Raw genomic sequence first — 16,161 nt, 5'->3', positions numbered from 1 at the left:
ACAAATGTAAAACGAATAGCGAAACACTACGAAACAAAAGAAAACATAGCAGGACCTATCCTGACGTACAACTCCAAAAATTTTTGATTAAACAAAAAATTAGAACTCAACGGACTACGAGTGAATTGGAAAAACCAGTTCTAAAAAATCAGATTAAAAAAACAGAAAATCAATGTCAAAATGCCGCATATTAACAAAACACCACTAGCGAAAAATGGAAATTTGGTTCAAATAAAAAACTAGGCCTACAATAAACTATGAATTGATTGACCATTTAGAAAAAAAATCGATCGGAAAATTCGAAAAAAAAACAAAAATCGAAGTGAAATTGCCACATGTGATGAAAAACCACTAGCGAGAAGGCAAATTTTTGTTCAAACGACGTTTTCTCACACTAGAGTGAAAAAAATCAAGCCGCAAAACCACTCGCTTTTTCACTCAACTTCCTGTTTCAGTGTGACCAAAATCATTACTCCAATTTTACTTCAAAAATCATGAACAGATCTTAAAAAAAACAGCGCCCCAATATAATTCAAATTCTTTGAATTGTAAAAAAAAAACCAAGAGCACAGCAATATAGCTCCGATCAGCTTACAGCTTCACCGCTATAAAAAAATAACAGAAAACATGACTCTTTTTGGCGCACTTTTCATTTGACGTTTAGTAGTAAACTGCTGCCACTTGACTTCAGTAGCTTGAATTTTTGAGTGACAGAAATTTTTACAAAGGACAAAAAAAACAAGGGCTAAAAAGTCGCTCGCAAATTCAAAGCGTAACGAAGCCAAAAAAATTTTGCATTTAAAAAGACGCGTTTATAATAATTGCTTCCAACTTCGTTCGAGGCCATCAAAAACTTTTAGGATCTTCCGTTTGTGCCCCCACTACCGTCATCAACCCTAAAAAGAGAGCGACTAAATCTACCCCTAAAAATTCAATGTGAAGGAAAATGCACAGTGAAAAGAGTCTAAACATACAGCTATTACTAGGATGACATAACAATGATATGCACTATTTTTATCATCGACTGTGCGAAAACCGAGACCTACTGTGTGAATGAGCAAAATAAGTGAACTACCTTTGATAAAAACGCGGCTGCAAATAAAATTGAAATACAAGGAGCCATTTGAGAACCAATCATATACGAAGAAACGGAGACAACAACAATGTACAAACTTACATCAGATCAGAGGTAGAATTCATAAATTATTTAAATCAATTTCAGAAGCAGTCAAAGCTCTGGCAGCCAATAGTGTAAGAATGAATTGCAAATTGGAGGATTAATATTCACTTCACGAAATCTGTCATACAATATTGACCTAATTAGTCTTTATTACAAGTCATACAATGAGACCTCAAAGTGGAACTCATAATTTGGACGGCGTGGGTGCTTTGTTCGCAGTTCTGTTGTCCTGTTCAGCTAGTCTTGCGTACATCTGTTTGATCTGTTTATTGAAATATTTGGCCATCTCTGCTCGTTTTGACTTGAGAGTTGGGGTTAGGAGGCCACATTCGGGAGTCAGCAGCTCGTCGTGAAGATATATTGCTCTAATCTACAACACCACGAAAACATCATTCAGCCGAAGTCAGACATGTATTTTTGAGAATAACATGAATGCATTGCACATCAGATTATTACTATGCATAACTAAGCCTTTTAACAAATGCAACAAGGTAAGTCGTCTTAGCCCAAAACACTACCCCTTAAAAACTAGTACCTACGAAAACCACATGAAAACTAAAACATAGCCGGCAGATTGCCGGAATAGCTGCGAAAGAATAGACCTGCGTGCCATATAATAGAGATAGAAACAGATACAAATCTAAATTGAAAAAAAAACATCGACGCCGCTCAAAAAACTAGGTAAAAAACATTACGAGATAAATTAATAAAGCTTGTTAAAATTCATTCCGCAGAAGCCTCTTATTAGGGACCTTTACTGCACAAATGAGTTCCTTTGACCTTAAACAAATTTAAACTAAACTTGCCAAAGTTTTAAAGTGCAAAAGTCATTTTATTGAGTGAGGTAAGTCACGTATGATCAAAATCTAATCACGCAAATAACCTAAAAACTTTTGCTAAAGCGAGTGAGAAATGACGTCACGCGCGCAAATGCCGTTAGTGAGAGGAAGAAGTCATTCAGAAAAATTGACTTTTTCAGCTTTGCTGCGTGAACAAATGTAAAACGAAAAAAGAGCGTCAAACGACGAAACAAAAAAAAACCAAGAGCACCGCAAAATAGCTTCGCTCAGCTTACAGCTTCGTAGCTATAATCAATGAAAAACAAAAAGAATGAAGGATTCATTTACTTCTATATAACAAAGCTGGCAGATTGTCAGAAAATAGCCACGATAGATTCGCAGTCTCCAAAATATTTTAAAATATACCAGATTTTTAAAATATTTTCTCTACTAATTGATGAGCTGCATTATTTTGAATAAGAATCTAAGTATAACTTATTGTAGTATAACTTATCGCTGCTTCTATTAGATGCTCTCAAATAAACATCAAATTGAGAAAACATTCATATCGATGAACTGAAGTCCAAAAACTTACCCGAATGAAATCAATCATGCGAAACATAGCCGACTAACGTCAGGCGAATTGCTCTCAAACGACCGGCGAGCGGTCGGCTTCGTCAGTAGCTAGCCACAGTTTAGTGAGGCGAGCTTTAGCTTAATTGAAGGGGCGTGAGCTGAGCGGGGGATCAACCGGGCTGATGGCGGGAACAGTGAGATGGGCAACAGTGAAAGAGGGGGTAACCTTTGAGTATAAGTCTCCAAAAATATTTTCTGTGAATCGCATACTCGGAGACTAGTGAGCTGAAAGGCTCTAAGATAACTTAGTGCACGCTGGCAGCTACCTGTTTATCCCATTTTTGAGGACGAAAAGTCAAATGGGTAAGACGAAAAACCAGCCCAGTGAAAAATTTGCATAAAAAAGTCTAACAGGACTTAAATAATTGCTGCAAGATTTGTTTGAGAGCAATTAATAAACAAAATCAATTCCCTACACCAAGAGTGAAAATCGAGGTCAGCCACGCACACAATTCAGTCGACAGTGCATGAATGAACAAACAGAAAGCAGATTTGAAGTGATCATGGCGTCATATGGTCAAATCAAAATCTTGAAAACAAAAGACAAAACACAGCCGGAAGAATAAAGGAGGCGACTCCAAGCATCGAAACTGTACATTCACTACAGTAACTGTCGCAAAAACCATAATCTTTTGTCTTGCAATATTCATTACCTCACCAGATTTGATATAAAAAAACTGGTAAAAAATTACACTTATCATAACGAGACATATTTTTCGCATTGACATTATTGATATAAGCAAACATAAAAACAATTACAGAATCAGTCAGAAACCACAAAATCGAAGCAGCAGAGATATAAATTTTAGGATACATTTTGGTCATACAAAACCTACTGGGAAGTCTTGATACTACAAAAGTAGGGCGTTGCAGAAAAAGGACCAAAAATCATAGGATGTACAAATATTGATAAGATCACAAAACTCAAAGGGCTGATAATGTTCAAGAAATAACTCATGCTAACTGTCTGAAAAACATGGAGCTCCATATATTAGATCTACGCCCCAAAAGACACATTGGGAGAGCACAAGGAACATAAAATTCTAAGCAACTGAACGAATTGTTAAAAAAGGAAACCTCACATAAAGGACTCAAACAGACTAACCTTTTCTATTTGGCTTCACAACAATTGCGACCAAAATAAGACATATTTCCCTCTTGTTGAGATTTAAGACAAAGTGAATTCAACAAAAGCCAAATTTGAATTATCATGAAAATGACAAGGGAAACAGAATAAAAATCAAACGCAAAATCGTTGATTTCCAAAACGTAGCTGGGATCTGTTATAGCTCATATAGACCTATTATAGATCTAATAATGGCTTGAACTCATCAGCATTTCCAGCAAAATCTGTTCAATAAATTATTGAATGAAATCTATTGCAAAACCATTATTTGATTTTACAAAAAATTTGTAAAAATTACGCTTATCATAACGAGACATAATTTGGCATTGACATCATTGATACCAGCTTACAAGAAAACAGTTACAGCATGACTCAGAAACCGCAAAAACGAAGCAGCATAGATTTAAATCTCAAAGACAATTTTTGGTCAGAAAAACCTACTGTGCAGTCTTGGTAATACAAAAGTAGGGTGATGCTCAAAAAGAGCCAAAATACTTAGGATGTACAAATATTGATAGGAAAACAAAACTTTAAGGTCTGACAATGCTCATGCATTAACTCATACCAATGGTCCGAAAACAGAGCTCCATAATTAGATCTACAGTCCAAAAGACACATTGGGAGAGCACAAGGAAGATAACATTCTTAGCAACTGAACTGAATTGTTAAAAAATGAAATCTCACATAAAGGCCTCAAACAGACTACCCTTTTCCATTGGGCGTCCAATATAATAACCTTTTCTAGTCCAATAGAAAAATTACTGCAAGAAGCTCAAAATCTGAAGAAAGAGGCAAAATGTCTCTGAAAACATATTAAAATAAGACATATGTCACTCTTGTTGAGATTTAAAAGACAAAGTGAATTCAACAAAAGCCAAACTTAAATCATGAAAAAGACAAGGGAAACAGAATAACAATCAAACCCAAAATCGTTGATTTCCAAAGCGTAGCTGGAACCTATTTTAGCTCTATAGATCTATTATAGATCTAATAATAGCTGGAATTCATAAGCATTTCCAGCAAAATCTGTTAAATTATTGAATGAAATCAATTGAAAACCACTAATTGAATTTTTTTAAAAATAGGTAAATCATACCAGACATTTTGGTTATCATAACGAGACATTTTGGCAATAACACAAGCTGACATGAGAACAATTACACAATGACTCAGAAAAGGCACAAACGAAGCAGCATAGATTTAAATATCAAAAACAATTTTTGGTCAGAAAAACCTGCTGTGAAGTCTTGGTAATACAAAAGTAGGGTGATTCTGAAAAAGAGCCAAAATACTTAGGATGTACAAATATTGAAAGGAATACAAAACTTTAAGGTCTGACAATGCTCATGAATTAACTCATACTAATGGTCCGAAAACAGAGCTCCATAATTAGATCTACAGTCCAAAAGACACATTGGGAGAGCACAAGGAAGATAACATTCTTAGCAACTGAACTGAATTGTTAAAAAATGAAATCTCACATAAAGGCCTCAAACAGACTACCCTTTTCTATTGGGCGTCCAATATAATAACCTTTTCTAGTCCAATAGAAAAATTACTGCAAGAAGCTCAAAATCTGAAGAAATAGGCAAAATGTCTCTGAAAACATATTAAAATAAGACATATGTCACTCTTGTTGAGATTTAAAAGACAAAGTGAATTCAACAAAAGCCAAACTTAAATCATGAAAATGACAAGGGAAACAGAATAACAATCAAACCCAAAATCGTTGATTTCCAAAGCGTAGCTGGAACCTATTTTAGCTCTATAGATCTATTTTAGATCTAATAATAGCTGGAATTCATAAGCATTTCCAGCAAAATCTGTTGAATAAATTATTGAATGAAATCAATTGAAAAACCACTAATTGAATTTTTTTAAAAATAGGTAAATCATACCAGACATTTTGGTTATCATAACGAGACATTTTGGCAATAACACAAGCTGACATGAGAACAATTACACAATGACTCAGAAAAGGCACAAACGAAGCAGCATAGATTTAAATATCAAAAACAATTTTTGGTCAGAAAAACCTGCTGTGAAGTCTTGGTAATACAAAAGTAGGGTGATTCTGAAAAAGAGCCAAAATACTTAGGATGTACAAATATTGATAGGAATACAAAACTGAAAGGTCTGACAATGATCATGAAACAACTCAGACTAACGGTCTGACAAACAGAGCTCCATAATCAGATCTAGAGCCCAAAAGACAATTGGGAGAGCACAAGGAAGAACATAACCGACTAACGTCGGACGAATTGCTCTCAAACGACCGGCAAGCGGTTGGCCTTAGGGCGCTACCTCTTTGTCCCGTTTCTGAAGACAAAGGTCAAGTGGGTCAGTGCCCGTTAGATCATTTATAATAAAAAATATTTCAACTAAAACTCATTGATAATGAGGATCAGAGATGACATTACGCCACATAACAGCACCTGAAGTGCGTCATCAACAAAGACAGAGAAAGAGAGATAAAACGTGATCGAGAAGGAGAAGGAAACAATCCCTAACCGAAAGAGAGAAAAAGACAGGAATATCTTCCATGATTGGATTCGACACTGCAACTTCTAATTTTCTAACCTTGTTAATAAATAAATCATATAGAAAATTAAAAAGTGTTCAATTTTGTAATAAAAAAGTTCAAAATCATTTTTGCTCAAAATTTCTGTCAAGTAACCCATCTCCGAGACTTGAAAAGTTTCGTTGGTCAGTAAAGGTTGTTAAACTCAGAAAAGGACAAAGAAATGAATTGTTTGAAAATTGCAAATTTTAAAAGTCTTGCTAAAATTGAAGACATTAATATCATAAGAACAATCTCATTGTCTCAAGAGACTATCCGGTATCACTGTTTCAAGCCTGAAATAGTTTCACAAGCTCATAAAGATCCATACACTTGGAACAAAAAGTTTTTCAAATATTACTAAAACGAGTAAAAAAATGTTGATCAACATAGAGGGAGAGAGAGATAAAACATGAACGAAAAAGAGAAGGAAAGAAACCCTAACAGACAGAGACAGAAACCGATTTAGAAATATTTGACTCAAGATGGCATTCGACTCTGCAACTTCTAGTTTTCTAGCCTTGTTAGTAAATAAATCATAAAGAGAAAAACAAAAGGGCAAAATTAAAAACAAAAGTTTTCAACTTTGCAGTAAAAAAGTTCAAAACAATTTTTTTTCTCGAAAATTCTGTCAAGTAACCCATCTCCAAGACTTAAAAATTTCGTTGGCCAGTAATGGTCGTTAAACTCAGAAAAGGACAAATATTGAAAATTTTGGAAACAATTGCAAATTTTAATGAAACCATGCTCAAATTCCAGATATAACATTAGAACCATTTGCTTGTCTCAAGAGGCTATCCAGTATCCCTTTCTCAAGCCTGCAGTAACATCACTGGTTCATAAAGATCCATACACATTAAACAATAAAAAAATTCTCCGAAAGTTGGAAAATAATAAATTTTATCCAAAAACTACTAAAATTAGAGTCAGAAAAAATATTGCTCACCATTCCATTAACTCTAGAAACTATGCAGCAGCTTATTATCAAATCTTGGAAGAGATCCCAGGACCTCTGTTGCCGGAAAAAATCAAAAACATGAAAAAATTGCAAACATTTTAAAATATTGCTTAAATTCGTGATATTAAAATCTTGAAGAACATTTCATTGCATCTATAAATTATGCAGTAACAGATTATCAAAAACTAAAGGAATGTCGGTGGCCCTTGAGGCTAGGGAAACCTAAATTGACAAAAAAAAATCAAAAAACCTTTGAAATTGCAAATTTTATTTAAAAAAATTGCTAAAACTTCTCATATTAAAAAGTTGAAAATTAATCCAAGACCAACCAACTTTTCCAGTTAACTATTATCAAACTCTAACGGAGGCTTGTTGATCATTGAGGCTCAAAAAATCTAAAAAATTACTATAAAAGTCAAAAAATGGAAAAAAATGGCAAAAAATATCAAAAATATGCCAAAATTCGTGATGTTAAATCATGCAAGACATTTTATTTAATCTAGAAATTATTCAGTAACCTGTTTTCAAACCCAAGAGGAGGTTCCTTGACTCTTGAGGCTGAAGAAATCCAAAAAAGACAAAAAAATTCACAGAATTAAGCAAGTTTTATCAAAAAAATTGCTAAAATTAGTCACATTAAAAAGTTCAAAAACTAGTCCATGGCCATTAAAAAATTGTCATTAACTTATTATCAAACCCCTTAGGATTTTTTTCTGGCCCCTGCGTCCGGAAAGACCTGAATAGGGGAAAAATGTCAGCAAAATTTGAAATATTGCACGTTTTGTCAAAAAATTGATAAAATTCGTGATGTTAAAAAGTTGAAACCATTCCATTAACACTAGAAACAATTCAGTAACCTATTATCAAACCCTAGAGGAGGTTCTTTGACAGCCAGCAATGGTAAAAAACAAAGAAGTCAAAAAATTTCAAAAAGCTTGAAAAAAAAATTGCAAAATGGTATAAATTTACGTTTTTGACAAGCGGTTTTTCGTCAGTAGCTAGCCTCGGAGGGGGGGGGGGGGGGGGGGGGCAACACTGGAGGGAGGCAACAGCTCGGCGGCGGGGGCGGGGGAGCAATAGGGGGGGTCAACAGTGGGGGTATCTTCAACTTCTAAAAACCGCCCTTCACACCATAAGTATAAGTATCTCTCCAAAACAGTGAGCTGAAACAGAGCTGAGAAGCTCTAAGAGCACTTAATACCCGCTGGGCGCTACCTGTTATCCCGTTTTTGAGGACGAAAAGTCAAAAGCGTCAGACGAAAAATTGGTCACGCGAAAAATCGCGTAAAAAAGGCCGACAGGACTAATATAAATGCTACAAACTTTGTTTGAGAGCAAATAATAACATTCTTAGCAACTGAACTGAATTGTTAAAAAAGGAAATCTCACATAAAGGACTTAAACAGACTAACCGTTTCTATTTGGCGTTCAAAAGACTAACCTTTTCTAGTCCAATAGAAAAACTACTGCAATAAGCTCAAAATCGAAAGAAATAGGCAAAATGTCTCTAAAAAACAGACTAAAAAGAAACAAAATTTGATAAGATTTCTCTATTCTTTTTAACGAAGACAACTATAAAAATCGATATCAATTAAATCGATATATCACCAAATACACTACAGCAAATAACCTCAGCCAAAGAAAGACCGCAATTCCCTTTAAAAATTGAACAATATTGCGAAAAGTGCTTAAAAAGATGTTACAGAGGGCTCTACTTTTGACTTTTACTGAGCAGTTTGACCTAAACACTTGTGTCTGCGTGCGGCATTTATATTTGCATCCTGTGAAAAGAGAAAACGGATTAAAAAACAACCGACTAACATCGGGCAAATTGTTCTCAAACCGCACTACGAGTGGTTGGCTTCGTCAGTAGCTAGCTACGTTATAGTGGGCATAGCTTTAGCTTAATTGAAAGGGCGTAAGGTGCGCGCAATTGGGGGTGCACCGGGGGATTGAGGGGGTGGCAACGGTGAGGGGGTCAGTGGCTGCACAGGGCCGCCCCCTTACGACCTGAAGGATGAGCAGTGTTGCGGATTGGGGGGTGAGTGGGGCTGATGTTAGAGAGGAATGAAGTTGGGGAGGGGGGTCAACCTCCAAGAACTGCCCTTCACACCATAATACCTCTCCAAAATATTTTCTGTGATTCGCTTACTTGGAGACCAGTGACCCGAAAAGCTCTAAGAGAACTTAATGCCCTCTGAGTGCTACCTCTTTATCCCGTTTTTGAGGACAAACAGTCAAATGGGTTAGACGAAAAATCGGTTAAGCGAAAAATCACAAAATACTTTGTTTGAGAGCTTAAAAATAGATCACCACAACTCCTCTCCGAGTCATAAAAAGACTTTGAGTTGTGAAAAATAGAAGAGCTATAACAGCCGGCTGAGAAAATAAGGGCCGCTATAATATAAGGGCCCTTCACACCCTAAGAATAAGACTCCAAAACAGTGAGCTGAAACAGCTGAAAAACTCAAGAGCACTTAATGCCCGCTGGGCGCTACCTGTTTATCCCGTTTTTGAGGACGAAAAGTCAAAAGCGTCAGACGAAAAATTGGTCACGCGAAAAATCGCATAAAACAAAGGCCGACAGGACTAATATAATTACTACAAACTTTGTTTGAGAGCAAATAATAACATTCTTAGCAACGGAACTGAAATTTTAAAAAAAGAAATCTCACATAAAGGACTCAAACAGACTAACCGTTTCTATTTGGCGTCAAAAGACTGACCTTTTCTAGTCCAATAGAAAAATTACTGCAAGAAGCTCAAAATCGAAAGAAATAGGCTAAATGTCTCTAAAAAACAGACTAAAAAGAAAAATTGAATAAGATTTCTCTATTCTTTTTAACGAAGACAACTATAAAAATCGATATCAATTAAATCGATATATCACCAAATACACTACAGCAAATAACGTCAGCCAAAGAAAGACTGCAATTCCTTTTAAAAATTGAACAAGATTGCGAAAAGTGCTTAAAAAAGATGTTAGAGAGGGCTCTACTTTTGACTTTTTCTGAGCAGTTCGACCTAAACACTTGTTTCTGCGTGCGGCATTTGAATTTGCATCCTGTGAAAAGGGAAAACCGATTAAAAAAAACAACCGACTAACATCGGGCGAATTGGTCTCAAATCGCCCTACGAGTGGTTGGCTTCGTCAGTAGCTAGCTACGTTATAGTGGGCATAGCTTTAGCTTAATTGAAAGGGCATAAGGTGCGCGCAATTGGGGGTGAACTGGGGGATTGAGGGGGTGGCAACGGTGAGGGGGTCAGTGGCTTCACAGGGCCGCCTCCTTAGACCTGAAGGATGAGCAGTGTTGCGGATTGGGAGTCAGTGGGGCTGATGTTAGAGAGGAATGAAGTTGGGGAGGGGGGTCAACCTCCAAGAACTGCCCTTCACACCATGATAATACGTCTCCAAAATAGTTTCTGTAATTCGCTTACTTGGAGACCAGTAACCCGAAACGCTCTAAGAGAACTTAATGCCCTCTGGATGCTACCTTTTTATCCCGTTTTTGAGGACAAAAAGTCAAATGGGTCAGACGAAAAATCGGTTAAGCAAAAAATCACAAAAAACTTTGTTTGAGAGCTTAAAAATAGATCACCACAACTCCTCTCCGAGTCATAAAAAGACTTTGAGTTGTGAAAAATAGAAGTGCTATAACAGCCGGCTGAGAAAATAAGGGCCGCTATTATATAAGGGCCCTTCACACCCTAAGCATAAGTCTCCAACACAGTGAGCTGAAACAGAGCTGAAAAGCTCAAAGAGCACTTCATGCCCGCTGGGCGCTACCTGTTTATCCCGTTTTTGAGGAGGAAAAGTCAAAAGCGTCAGACAAAAAATTGGTCACGCGAAAAATCGCATACAACAAAGGCCGACAGGACTAATATAATTACTACAAACTTCGTTTGAGAGCAAATAATAACATTCTTAGCAACTGAAATGAAATGTTAAAAAAGGAAATCTCACATAAAGGACTCAAACGGACTAACCGTTTCTATTTGGCGTCAAAAGACTGACCTTTTCTAGTCCAATAGAAAAATTACTGCAAGAAGCTCAAAATCGAAAGAAATAGGCTCTAAAAACAGACTAAAAAGAAAAATTGGATAAGATTTCTCTATTCTTTTTAACGAAGACAACTATAAAAATCGATATCAATTAAATCGATATATCACCAAATACACTACAGCAAATAACGTCAGCCAAAGAAAGACTGCAATTCCTTTTAAAAATTGAACAAGATTGCGAAAAGTGCTTAAAAAAGATGTTAGAGAGGGCTCTACTTTTGACTTTTTCTGAGCAGTTCGACCTAAACACTTGTTTCTGCGTGCGGCATTTGAATTTGCATCCTGTGAAAAGGGAAAACCGATTAAAAAAAACAACCGACTAACATCGGGCGAATTGGTCTCAAATCGCCCTACGAGTGGTTGGCTTCGTCAGTAGCTAGCTACGTTATAGTGGGCATAGCTTTAGCTTAATTGAAAGGGCATAAGGTGCGCGCAATTGGGGGTGAACTGGGGGATTGAGGGGGTGGCAACGGTGAGGGGGTCAGTGGCTTCACAGGGCCGCCTCCTTAGACCTGAAGGATGAGCAGTGTTGCGGATTGGGAGTCAGTGGGGCTGATGTTAGAGAGGAATGAAGTTGGGGAGGGGGGTCAACCTCCAAGAACTGCCCTTCACACCATGATAATACGTCTCCAAAATAGTTTCTGTAATTCGCTTACTTGGAGACCAGTAACCCGAAACGCTCTACGAGAACTTAATGCCCTCTGGATGCTACCTTTTTATCCCGTTTTTGAGGACAAAAAGTCAAATGGGTCAGACGAAAAATCGGTTAAGCAAAAAATCACAAAAAACTTTGTTTGAGAGCTTAAAAATAGATCACCACAACTCCTCTCCGAGTCATAAAAAGACTTTGAGTTGTGAAAAATAGAAGTGCTATAACAGCCGGCTGAGAAAATAAGGGCTGCTATTATATAAGGGCCCTTCACACCCTAAGCATAAGTCTCCAACACAGTGAGCTGAAACAGAGCTGAAAAGCTCAAAGAGCACTTCATGCCCGCTGGGCGCTACCTGTTTATCCCGTTTTTGAGGAGGAAAAGTCAAAAGCGTCAGACAAAAAATTGGTCACGCGAAAAATCGCATACAACAAAGGCCGACAGGACTAATATAATTACTACAAACTTCGTTTGAGAGCAAATAATAACATTCTTAGCAACTGAAATGAAATGTTAAAAAAGGAAATCTCACATAAAGGACTCAAACGGACTAACCGTTTCTATTTGGCGTCAAAAGACTGACCTTTTTTAGTCCAATAGAAAAATTACTGCAAGAAGCTCAAAATCGAAAGAAATAGGCTCTAAAAACAGACTAAAAAGAAAAATTGGATAAGATTTCTCTATTATTTTTAACGAAGACAACTATGAAAATCGATATCAATTAAATCGATATATCACCAAATACACTATAGCAAATAACCTCAGCCAAAGAAAGACCGCAATTCCTTTTAAAAATTGAACAAGATTGCGAAAAGTGCTTAAAAAAGATGTTACAGAGGGCTCTACTTTGACTTTTACTGAGCAGTTCGACCTAAACACTTGTTTCTGCGTGCGGTATTTGAATTTGCATCCTGTGAAAAGAGAAAACCGATTAAAAAAATAAGCCACTAACATCGGGCGAATTGCTCTCAAATCGCCCTACGAGTGGTTGGCTTCGTCAGTAGCTAGCTACGTTATAGTGGGCATAGCTTTAGCTTAATTGAAAGGGCGTAAGGTGCGCGCAATTGGGGGTGCACCCGGGGATTGAGGGGGTGGCAACGGAGAGGGGGTCAGTTGCTGCACAGAGCCGCCTCCTTACGACCTGAAGGATGAGCAGTGTTGCGGATTGGGGGTCAGTGGGGCTGATGTTAGAGAGGAATGAAGTTGGGGAGGGGGGTCAACCTCCAAGAACTGCCCTTCACACCATGATAATACGTCTCCAAAATAGTTTCTGTGATTCGCGTACTTGGAGACCAGTGACCCGAAAGGCTCTAAGAGAACTTAATGCCCTCTGGGTGCTATGTCTTTATCTCGTTTTTGAGGACGAAGTCAAATGGGTCAGACGAAAAATCGGTTAAGCGAAAAATCACAAAATACTTTGTTTCAGAGCTTAAAAATAGATCACCACATCTCCTCTCCGAGTCGTAAAAAGACTTTGAGTTGTGAAAAAATAGAAGAGCTATAACAGCCGGCTGAGAAAATAAGGGCCGCTATTAAAAAGAAGTAAACCTAGATTTGTATGTTCTATGTTCATATGATGACTGATCAGTTTTCATATGATAACTGATCAGAAATTGACTAACTTTTTCTAGACTGTTTAGTTTCTTCTCAGTGGCGTGTTCAGTGAGTTTAGTGAGCATGGCCTTGACCAGCTTGGGTCTCTGACACAGCTCTGAGAAGGAGAGCAGGTTACAGTCTGTGATGCCCTCTTGGTATGCGAGACTTCTGAAGGCACTCTCCTCTGGTATGCACACGCCCACGCAGCAGTACTATATAATACAGGGCAAAACATTTGTTAAGTAGCATTTACCAAAGACACTTGTTATTGTTCTGTGATAGGTATTTATACGTCTAGCTATGCCATTTTATATTCAGCTCTTTTAGGAATCACTACAAACGTCGTGCAAGTTTCCGTAAAGCTGCATCGTAAGTTTCTCGTATAGCAACACTTAAACTTAAAGCCTAAAAAAACTTTCTGGTAGTCCATAGTCCTTAAAATGGCCACAAGCGGCCCAAAAAATTGACCTAATTATACACGACATATCCTAGCTTATTGAGAATTTCACTATTTTACTTCAACTCACTATTTGTTTTTAATCGCTGTACAGTACATTGTGCTGACAATCTACATACCTCTAAGCTCTCTCCGTGCACGTATATCTGTGCGACAAGAGGACACTGAGCATAGATGCCCTCGACCTTTTCAGGAGCAACATACTCGCCCTGTGCCAGTTTGAATATGTGCTTCTTCCTGTCTATTATCTTCAGTGTACCCTCACTCGTCCACTCCCCGATGTCACCCGACAGCACCCATCCATCCACTATCGTCTCTCTTGTCTTCTCTTCATCCTGCAGCAAAAAGAAAAGCATGGTTCAAGTTAAGCATATGTTATGTCGATGAATGCATAGATCTGAATCTAAGACGGTAGCGGTGTAAATTTCGGTTAACAACTTACGTATTTAATAACAGTGATCGTGAAAGTAGATTGACGACAATTGTAACAACTTTGTGTAAAAGTTGAACTGAGAAGTAGCTCATAACTGTTGGTCCAATGATTGTACTCTTCAACACGTATGAGGTTTAAGAAACATATGCGACCACGGTCGAAAGAGTTTCTCTCAAACAACTTGAAAGGGGTTGGCTCTGGTACGAGCTGGCATAAACGTAAGAAGTTTCTCTTCGATGGGTAGATGATGAGGGCGGTGGAGGGGGGTTTGGCACGAAAACTTGGGTGGGGGCAGAACAAAAGAGGGGGTACAAAGTTCCCGAAATCCACCTTCAAAAAAAAACAAACGGCAAACTGCCGGAAAATAGCCGCCGATGACCCGCCAAATTTTAAAGAAACGACAAAATATATTTCTAAGCGTCAAAAAGTGTTTAAATATGCCTTGCAGTTTCAGTTAGAAGCAAAATTATATATTATATAAATAGTTATATAATTATTGCCACCATACGTCCTTAGAACAATTCAACAAACTAGTGGAAATCAAACATAACCGACCAACGTCGGGCATATTGCTCTCAAACGACCGGCGAGCGGTTGGCTTCGTCAGTAGCTAGCCAGCGCGGGTTGCACCGCATCGGGGGTGCAAAAGTGGATGTGCGGGGGGTGGGTGGGTGGGGGTGTGTGATCAATTTCTAAGAACCACCCCTTCACACCATAGGTATAATTCTCCTACACAGTTTGTTAATTGCATACTTGAAGACTAGTGGGCTGAACGGCAAACTTTATTCAAACTGGGCGCTACCTCTTTATCCCGTCTCTGAAGACGAAAATCAAATGAGTCAGACAAAAAATCGGCCAAGCGAAAGACTGAATAGAAAAGAAACAAACAGGATTATTATATTTGCAACAAATCGCTCTTGAGAGCAATTAGCAATGATTACCTAAAAAGTACCTGCTAAGTCATTTATGATAAAAACAATTCTACTACAACTCACTGTTAATGAAGATCAGAGATGACGACATAACTTCATATAACAGCATCCGAAGTGCGGCATCAACAGAGAGAGAGAGAGAGAGAGAGAGAGAGAGAGAGAGAGAGAGAGATAAAACATGAACGAGAAAGAGAAGGAAAGAAACCCTAACCGACAGAGAAAGAAAGCGATTTAGAAATATTCGACTCATGATGGCATTCGCCTAAGCAACTTCTAGTGTTCTAGCCTTGTTAGTAAATAAATCATAAAGAAAAAAACAAAAGAGCAAAATTAAAAACAAAAGGGTTCAACTTTGCAGTAAAAAGTTCAAAACAATTTTTTGTCTCGAAGTTCTGTCAAGTCACCCATCTCCAAGACTTAAAAAATTTCGTTAGCCAGTAATGGTCGTTAAACTCGAGGCTATCCAGTATTCCTCTTTCAAGCCTGAAGTAATTTCACTGGTTCATAAAGATCCATACACTTGAAACAATAAAAAATTCTCCGGAAAATAATAAATTTCATCCAAAAACTACTAAAACTAGAGTCAGAAAAAATATTGTTCACCATTCCATTAACTCTAAAAACTATGCATCAGCTTATTATCAAACCTTGGAAAGTCCCAGGGCCCCTGGTGCCGCAAAATTCGCGATATTAAAATCTACAGGAAGTTCCGTGGCTCTTGAGGCTCGAGAAACCTAAAAAATGACAAAAATTTCAAAAACTTTTAAAAACTTTTGCTAAAACTTGTCATAA

General features: G+C 37.5%; 1 protein-coding gene across 2 annotated transcripts in view; it reads right to left on the bottom strand.

The window, feature by feature from the left end:
* Positions 1 to 1,093: 1,093 nt before the first annotated feature.
* The window catches only part of LOC142336150 (long-chain-fatty-acid--CoA ligase 5-like), a 141,249-nt gene continuing 126,181 nt past the window's right edge, over positions 1,094 to 16,161 (bottom strand). For both annotated transcript variants that reach the window (XM_075384747.1, XM_075384748.1), the window contains exons 8-10: positions 14,124 to 14,339; positions 13,574 to 13,759; positions 1,094 to 1,550 (exon numbers count right to left, since the gene is read on the bottom strand). In XM_075384747.1, the coding sequence (XP_075240862.1) occupies positions 1,365 to 1,550; positions 13,574 to 13,759; positions 14,124 to 14,339 (588 nt within the window). In that variant the 3' untranslated portion in view covers positions 1,094 to 1,364. The remainder of the gene's footprint in view (positions 1,551 to 13,573; positions 13,760 to 14,123; positions 14,340 to 16,161) is intronic.

The sequence above is a fragment of the Convolutriloba macropyga genome, chromosome 3, assembly GCF_964194025.1.
Source record: "Convolutriloba macropyga chromosome 3, txConMacr16.3, whole genome shotgun sequence".
In the NCBI taxonomy this organism is placed as follows: domain Eukaryota; kingdom Metazoa; phylum Xenacoelomorpha; order Acoela; family Convolutidae; genus Convolutriloba; species Convolutriloba macropyga.
Note: the sequence above shows the minus strand (reverse complement) of the source record. Positions and strands in the feature narration are given on the sequence as shown.